This window comes from Lactuca serriola, chromosome 9 (genome assembly GCF_051521515.1).
Source record: "Lactuca serriola cultivar US96UC23 chromosome 9, Lser_US96UC23_V15, whole genome shotgun sequence".
Taxonomy (NCBI): Eukaryota; Viridiplantae; Streptophyta; class Magnoliopsida; order Asterales; family Asteraceae; genus Lactuca; species Lactuca serriola.
In genome coordinates this window covers 67,555,947-67,565,144 of record NC_136416.1, presented here as the reverse complement: position 1 = coordinate 67,565,144, position 9,198 = coordinate 67,555,947, and the positions used below count along the sequence as shown (strand labels likewise).

Below are 9,198 nucleotides of genomic sequence, written 5' to 3'. Positions count from 1 at the left end.
GGCATGGCCTTCGAACGGCTTGCACCAAATTTAACGACGTGTTTGAAAATCTTAAAAATATGCATCGAAGTGGTAGCAACTATTTATCAACCGCATTATACCAATACAAAATTACCAACAATGGTAAATCGTTTACCAACCAAAAAGCGTGGGAAGTTTATCGCAATGGTCCAAAATGGGTCTTTTATCCGGAAACGACGCATTCGTGATCTACCACTTGTTCCAACAAAAGGCCGATAACGTCCGAGTCAGACATTGGTGTTAACCTCGACCTCAATGATGAGTTCGACGCCACCGAGGGGGAGGGTCCATCGGACGTCCAACTTCGTCGACCACCAGGAAGGGACAAAGTGAGAAAGGGGGCGTCTTCTAGCGGAAAATCAACAAACGATGACGTATTAGCGGAGAAAATCGACAAAACTCTAAATTTTTTAGAAATTTTTTTTTGATTCAACGGAGGAACAATGTCGGCGACAATTGGCCCTCACCGATCTTTAAATTATAAACACGGTGCCGCAACCGAATTTCGACCCGGAAACTTAAGGGTGTTTTTTAAAATTCAACAAGAAGTTCTCGACAAATGTCGCAACTAGATTCTATGGTTTTTAATAATTTAGGTTTAATTTTCTATATTATTTTTATGTTTTTTTAGTATTTTAGTTTTCATTTTCTATGTGTTTTTATGTTTTTTTTTTAGTATTTAGGTTTAATTTTCTATGTTTTTTTAATTAATGTAATGTGGTTTCAATTAATATAAAATATTTTATTATGTTTTAAATTATGTTTTTATTTAATTTAATCATTAAAAAAAATAAAAAATAAAAAAAGATAATCGTAGAGTGACGACCATTTCCTATATCTAGTGGGTTGGTGGTGAAGCTGACGTAACGTAGATGCGACACCACTTTTTTGATGGGTTGGTGGTAACCACTCCCTAATAGTATACGGTATGGGCAACGAGAAGTGCAATTTTTGCTGATGTGGCACCTCATAACCTAGTCATAACAAGATGAACACCACCCCTCCTTGTTAAGAGGATGTTATGGCATATCTTGTTGTGACGAGCACAAGAAGCAACGGGAAGTTTAATTGGTTGTTGCCTTTATCAACCAATCAAATCATTTTATTTCTTTCTATCTCTACTTCTTAACATGTTACAACATGAGGAACACCATTTCCCCCTTGGTGTTATGATGGTGTTATAGATGAAGTGACATATGAAGTTGGTGTTACAAGGTGACCCATACCTAATGCTCTAAAGCCTAACACAATCTGTTTAATAAAATGTCAGACCTATAAAATAAATACTGTTACCAACATCCATGCCTACAAGAACGAATGGGATGACCACAAATTGCTTGTTGATGAGATTTAATACATAGAATCTACGAAAAGGTACAAACCCCGATTGCTACAACAAAGCAACAATCCATTACAAGATTGCAAGATTCTAATACCACAACAATCATGATAGAAATCGAGATCAGTAAAAGGAGGAATGCTTCGGTTCTATCACCAAATGGAAAATACAAATTCTGACAAAAAGCCCATGAGTGACTTTTAACGGATTGCCAGTGTTTGGATAGAGACTTGAATAAATACAAAAGCATCCTAGAAGTATGTACTAAGGAGCTTGTCCCATATAAGGTGGGTGTTTGGAAATTTTAGTGATATCCTCTCTCTAATTCGTCAACATGGGCTTAGTAACTACATTTGTAAATCCGTAGCCAAGATCCTACATATTTCATATTGGGGAGACTAGAGATTTTTGATATGGTAGGCTTATATCAAAACACAAAATGATAAAAGAAATCAGGTCGGTAAAATTTTATTTATTTATTATTATTTTTTTTTACAGTTGAAAGAAAAAAAAAATCTCAAATAATCTATATTTTATTGCAATATTAAAAGTAAAAACAAAGATATTATAGTGCGAACTTTTATTAAGTTTTTCAGTGAGATACTATATTTTGCAATTAGAACCACATGATAGGGACAAACTCGAGTCAGCGTCAACCAAGTTTTGGACAAAGCTTCCATGGCAATCTTCTTTTATTTTTACTCATCAGCTTTCATGACAATCTTTCACCATAAAAAAGAACACCTTAAATATCCTCTTCTTCAAAGCTTTCAATTCACTCAAAAAACGATGAACACCATAGCCAAAATCAAGAAAACGCAGAACACCATACATGCGGACTCCAATCATGTATCCACAGAATCTGCAGCTCTGATTGGTTCCAACGACGATCTTTTAATTGAAATCCTTCTTCGTTTGCCTGTTACCTCTGTTCTTCGATTCAAATCTGTATCCAAACACTGGTGCTCCCTTTTCAGTCACCGCCATTTTACCCTCCTGTATAAAAACGCTTCGTCCTCTCCTGGCCTTTTTGCTCACAATCTGTATATTCCATTTGATAATGAGAACAAAAAAATTCCTCCTTTTCGTGATCTTGACTTCTATCCTGATCCTCATGGTATTAAAATCGTGCAATCTTGTAACGGATTGCTGCTTTGTTGTAGCAATGAAGGGAATGAACGTGTGCGTAAATATTACGTATTTAATCCCACCACCAAGCAATTTGCAGTCATCCCAACAGTTCTTGGAGGCATGGCTGTTCATAAAGCCATCTTTTTTATGGCTCTGGCATTTCATCAAACAGATTGTGTTCACTATAAGGTTGTTTGCTTTTACCTCTCTAAGCCTGATGATCTTCTTAAGATTCAAATCTACTCCTCCGATACAAGGAAATGGAAGATTTCCGATGAATCTCTCTGTTTTCCTGATCCTTTTTTGGCAGCCTTCCACTACATAGTTTATTGGAATCAAGCGATCCATTGGGCTCCCTACTGGGAAAATCAAACGTACTTTAAGATCGACACAGAAGAGTTGCAATCGCTGCCCATGCCGGTGGTGGTGGCGTCTTCCGAAAGTTATGAAAAGTGGGACGTGCCCCTTTACTTTGGGGAGTCACGAGGCCATTTGCATATGGTGAAGAAACAGAGGGTCGATCATGGTGAGAGTCATATAAAGCTGAACGTGTTTGAGATGTTGAACGATCATTCTGGGTGGTTTCTCAAGTACCAAGTGGACCTTGGCGAGCTTCGTGATGCTTACCCAGAGACGAGGGGTTACTGTAAGTGGATCCCATTTTATTACGATTTTGAAGTGTTTGATGTGGTTAGGGGTGAACATGAAGAAGAAGAAGAAACATTTATGGTGATCAGAGTTCCAGGGAAGGTCATAAGGTATAATGTTGTGGACAAGAGTTTCAAGCAGATTTCTGACCAGATCTATTTATATGGACGACATGGACACATGCATGTTCATCGTTATATTCAATCTTTGGTGTCTTTCTAATATAAATAGTAACGTCCCATTTGTGTATAACTTTCATAATCCTATCTACTTCACTATTTCTTTATCAAGAATCAAATACTTCATGTGTTTTTAAATATATATGCAAAGTTTTGTTTCTAACCAAATCAAACAAACAAGATAACACAATTTTAGAAAAATCTTGAAACAGTAACTAAAGCAAAATAAATATTTGAAAATAGATAAGTATATTGTTATTATTGATTAATAGATAAGTATGTTGCTATTACTAGTTAAAAAAAGGGTAAATAACACAAAAACACTCTTTTTACACATAAATTCGATTTTGACATCATGTTTTTTTTTGTGTCAATTTTGACACTGTGTTTTTTATTTTGTTACAATTCTGACCACTTGACCGGTTAACCAGGTTACATGCTGACGTGACATGATGACGTGTCAGTTTTGATGACGTGGCATGCTGACATGATATGCTGACGTGTCAAAATTGAATTTTTTTTCTCACAAAAAACACTAAGTTTTTATTTTTTTTGATTTTGACATTAAGTTTAATTTTTTCTTTCAACTTTGACACTATGTTTTTTGTTCTAAATTGAACATTATTTTTTTTTTCCAATTTTGTTCAGTGTTGACAATTTTCTATTTGAAACCGTATAAATATTTTTTTTAATACATTTAAATCGTATAAATATGTTTTTTTCATTTAAAACCCATAGTTTTGTATAAATACATATTTTTTCTATTATTTTTTTTACACTCAAACCATATTTTTATGTATAAATATGTATTAGTTATATAAAAATTGTATTTTATATTAAATATGCAACTTTAAAATGTGTTTGGAGGTTTGGTGGCATGTAGTCGATCAAAACTCGGATATCAAGTTTGCAACCCATCAAATATTTACATCTTATTAGAAGCTTATGGTTAGTTTGATTCTCATGATATAACTTTTTGAATGTAAGAAAAAAAAAACACATTGTATTTAAATAAAAATGTGTTTTTTAAACGAAAAAAATATGTTTATATGGTTTAAAATGTAATAAAAAAATATATTTATACGGTTTCAAATGGAAAATAAACAAAATTGAACAAAATTTGATAAATGATGTTCGATTGGGACAAAAAAAACATAGTGTCAAAATTGAAATAAAAAATTAAACTTAGTGTCAAAATCGAAAAAAATAAAAACTTAGTGTTTTTTGTGGAAAAAAAAATCAATTTTGACACGTCAGCATATCATGTCAGCATGCCACGTCATCAAAACTGACACATCATCATGCCACGTTAGCATGTAACCTGGTTAACCGGTCAAATTGTCAGAATTGTAACAAATTAGAAAATATGGTATCAAAATTGATAAAAAAAAAATACGGTGTCAAAATCGAATTTCTGTGTAAAAAAAGTGTTTTTTGTGCCATTTACCCTTAAAAAAATAACCATATCATTAATATTTTTGAAAAGATAAGTATGTATCTAATTTTGTAGAAAATATGAATTATGGTGATATTATTGGGTAAAGAAGATAAGAACGTTGTTGTTATTTATTAAAAAGATAATATATTGCTATTAATAGTTAAAAATATAAGTAAGTTCTTATTATTAGTTACAGAAAATAAGTATGGTGCTATTATTTGTTAAAAAGATAAGTGCGTTTCTATTATTGGTGAAAAACATAATTCTTCGATCTTTCTTAGAATCTCAGAAGCTTCATGGTTATCAAATTACTGAGAGGAAGCTTGGTTAGTCACCAACAAAGTAATGTGGCAACGAAAAACAGGGCATTTACATGGATGTAGTACAGATCCATGATTCCAAACTTCTAAAATGCAATTGTGTAACAGAGAAAGGAAAGATGCATATTAGTTATTAAGGTGATCATAAATCAGATGCACACCCTTCAATTTTAAGATGACAAAAAATCCTAAAGTTTTCCCTTCACACTCACAAACAACTATAATGTCCATGCCAAAATCTTAGTTGGCAAATGGGAATAGCGTCTTTTGCCTAAGGATCAATATATGTCCATACAGAAACTTCAATTGATGAAGTAAACAAAGGTTATATATACCGGGATTCTCCATAATTGTTTCTAAATGAATTGAATGAGTGAATGTGCTGTTTATTATGTTAATTGATAAAAAGAATGGGGAAAAGTTCATTAGAATATGAAGACTTACAGCAATACCAATGAGACCAATTGCCTTGATGGGGAATAACTATTAGAATAAAATCGTGTTTTATGATGTTCCACAAAATCAAAGTCGATTGTTGTCCGCCCTCTTGTTGTGTTAGTTTCTACATTTAACATCAATCACAACAAACTAAATCCGGATTTTGGACCCAAAAAAAAACTATCATGGAATCTCAAGAATAACTTTGGAAACCGACAAATAGTTCCAAAATTAAAGAAAAAAAACTTGTAAATCCGTAGCCAAGATCCTACATTTTTCATATTGGGGGACTGGTCAGGTTAAAACCCAAAATGATAAAAGAAATCGGGTCGGATTAAAAATGATAGTTTATTTATATTTCAATTAAAAGAAAAAGAAATACACAAATAATATACATTTTATTGTAATATTAAAAGACAAACAAAAACATTATGATGCGATTAAAAGTCAATAATGAAAAGCATATAATTTTTTGTCAATCACATGATAGGGACAAACTCAAGTCAACGTCAACCAAGTTTTGGACAAAGCTTCCATGGCAATCTTCTTTTATTTTTACTCATCAGCTTTCCTGACAATCTTTCACCATAAAAAAGAACACCTTAAATATCCTCTTCTTCAAAGTTTTTAACCCACTCCAAAAATGGTGAACACGAGAGCCAAAATCAAGAAAATCCAGAACACCATAAACCTCTGGTTCTCGGAGGCTGCCATGGCGGAGACCAATCATCTGTCAACAGAGTCTGGAGCTCTGATCGGTTCCAATGACGATCTTTTAATCGAAATCCTTCTCCGATTGCCTGTAGCCTCTGTTCTTCGATTCAAATCTGTATCCAAACACTGGCGTTCCCTTTTGAGTAACCGGCGATTTACCCTACTGTATAAAAATGCTTCATCCTCTCCTGGCCTTTATGCTCGCAATTTGTATATTCCATTTGACGACGAGATCATAAGCACTCCTCCTTTTCGTAATCTCGACTTCTATCCTGATCCTCGTGGTATTAGAATCGTGCAATCTTGTAACGGATTACTGCTTTGTCGCAGCTATGATGGGGACCAACGAATGCATAAATATTACGTATTTAATCCCACTACCAAGCAATTTGCAGTCCTCCCATCAGTTCTAGGAGGGATGGCTGTTCGTAAAACCATCGTTTTTATGGCTTTGGCATTTCATCAAACAGATTGTGTCCATTACAAGGTTGTTTGCTTTTACCTTCCTAACCTGGACGATGTGTTTAAGATTCAAATCTACTCCTCCGATACAGGGAAATGGAAGATTTCAGATGAATCTCTTTCTTTACCTCATCCTTATTTTGTACCCTTCCACTACATAGTTTATTGGAATCAAGCTATACACTGGGTTCCCTTTGGTGACAATCGATTGTACTTTAAGGTCGACACGGAAGAATTTAAATCGCTTCCCTTGCCTGTGTCGGTGGCGTCTTCCGAAGGTTATGAAGACTGGGATATGACACTTTACTTTGGGGAGTCGCGAGGCCATCTGCATTTGGTGGAGAGGGCCGATCGCAGTGAGAGCCATTTACACCTGAATGTGTACGAGATGTTGAACGATCATTCGGGGTGGTTTCTCAAGTATCGAATCGAGCTTGATGAGCTTCTGGATGCTTATCCGGAGATGAGGGAAGGCTTTCCATATATGTCGAGCCCAATTTATTACGAATTTGAAGTGTTTGATGTGGTTCGGGGTGAAGAAGACGATGAAACATTTATGGTGATCAGAGTTCCAGGGAAGGTCATAAGGTACAATATTGTGGACAAGAGTTTCAAGCAGATTTCTGACCAGATCTATTTATATGGACGAACCGGACACATGCATGTTCATCGTTATATTGAATCTTTGGTGTCGTTCTAATACGTGTAACATCCAATTTATATGGTAGAATTTGTGTGTTTATATCTACACACATAGCGGATAGCATTTGTTTTAGTTCAAACCTTGTCACAGATTTATGTTTCCTATAGATTTGTGTCACCCTATGTAAAATCTATTGGTTTACGCCGGTATTCATCAGACGGATTTTTGACAATACCAATTTTCGTCATTATTTCGTCAAAAATGTGTCACTAAATTACGGCTCCCAATTATGTTGTTGTTCCGTCCGTGTTATGACGCAATTTTTCCATGGGTGATTTCTATTGGAAATGCTCGCCTTTTCTAGTAGTGGTACTAGCCTTCTCTCCATTTTTGTCAGAGTGTTGGGTTTTATTGAAGTGTTTTGAGAAAATCAAGAAATTCTACAAGGAGCAAAAAACGAAAAATGACATGGTTGATTCGGGATATTAGTCAAAGTTGTAGAGTTTTGATGGAGGCTGCAAACAGCTACACCACCACCACCAACGTTGCATCCGGGTGTGGCCTCTACGCCAGTATTCTCAAAGTTATTCCACGCAACTATCCCAACATTTGGAGAATTCCTCAGCATATCTAAACTTTCTCAAACAGACGTGAAGAATGTTTGGGGCTACATCAAGAGTAATAATCTACACGTCTTTCATTAACGTGATTCTAACTATATCATTTCTTTACATTTTGTGATCTTTGTCCTAATGCCCAAAAACTAGTTAATCTCTACCTGATTTTCGTATATGCTTCTTACATTCCATTGTTTGTTGATGTTAAAGAGTAACTGGAAATACAAGTGCGGCCAATAAATAGTAGAGACAAAAGATTGCTAGAGTTTAATTATTATGAAAGAAGAATATAATTACAGTACAAAGGAAAGATAGTTATATATAGGAAAATTATCTAGGGTTAAACTAACTAAATGGCTAGACAAAAAGGTCCAATATAACATAAGCCTAGAACTATATTATGATAATATCCCCCCCCCCCCCCCCCCCCCCCCCCCCCTCAAATTCACAAGGCGTCATCGACAGTAAGAACTTAGATTTTGTCGGTTAAGAACCGAAAGCGAGACACCGACTGAGACTTCGTAAAAATATCAACAATTTGTAAAGTTGATGGTACTTGTGGAAGCGAGATGGTTCCAAACTGAAAATGATGTCGAGTGGAACACAGTAAATCTCAATATGTTTTGTCCGCTCATGGAAAATTAAATTCATTGCAATCTGTATCGCGATGTAGTTATCACAATGTAAGAGGGTAGACTGAGAAATAACAACACACATATCTACAAGAAGTCATTGTAACCAAATAATCTCACAAGTAGTAACATCCAAAGCACGATACTGAGCCTCTGTAGAAGAGAAAGAGGAAAATCTAGACGAATCGAAGTGGGGGAGAATCGTCCAAGTAGTCAGGAACAGAATTGGGTGCGAAATTGGGACGAGTTCGCATTCTCGTTGGGAAGGAAAGCGGCCCAGGTGGCTGTTTGGATAGGGGAGTGTGTGAGTTGGGAGTTTGGGAAGCTTCCCAATGTTGAGTTCGTGTAGTCACGATAGTTGATAACTGGTGTTAGGAAACCAGGTTGGAAAATTCCCAGCAGGACGCGAGTTAGTCAGGATGTTAGACTGTGTGAGCGCTCGACATTGGATGTTTCGGATTGGTAGTCAGCGGCTGAGACAACGTGGAAGGTGTTGTAAGACTGCGGGATAGTCGTAGCATTCACCAACAGCCAGACAACGTGGAAGGTGTTGTGAAACTGCGGGATATCCGTAGCATTCATTAGCATCCTAGATAGCCGAATGTGCGCGGAGGCT

At 35.7% G+C, this 9,198-nt stretch overlaps 2 protein-coding genes across 2 annotated transcripts; both read left to right on the top strand.

Annotated features, from left to right (window-relative positions):
- Positions 1–2,104: 2,104 nt before the first annotated feature.
- Positions 2,105–3,372, top strand: LOC145073917 (F-box protein At5g07610-like). Its single transcript, XM_079020388.1, has one exon. The coding sequence runs from the start codon at positions 2,150–2,152 to the stop codon at positions 3,359–3,361; it is 1,212 nt and encodes a 403-aa protein (XP_078876514.1). The 5' UTR covers positions 2,105–2,149; the 3' UTR covers positions 3,362–3,372.
- A 2,749-nt stretch (positions 3,373–6,121) lies between these two features.
- Positions 6,122–7,577, top strand: LOC145073863 (F-box protein At5g07610-like). Its single transcript, XM_079020339.1, has one exon. The coding sequence runs from the start codon at positions 6,158–6,160 to the stop codon at positions 7,388–7,390; it is 1,233 nt and encodes a 410-aa protein (XP_078876465.1). The 5' UTR covers positions 6,122–6,157; the 3' UTR covers positions 7,391–7,577.
- Positions 7,578–9,198: the final 1,621 nt, after the last annotated feature.

Coding starts and splice junctions, on each gene's coding strand:
- LOC145073917 (XM_079020388.1), top strand. CDS start 2,150: ATGAACACCATAGCCAAAATCAAGAAAACGCAGAACACCATACATGCG.
- LOC145073863 (XM_079020339.1), top strand. CDS start 6,158: ATGGTGAACACGAGAGCCAAAATCAAGAAAATCCAGAACACCATAAAC.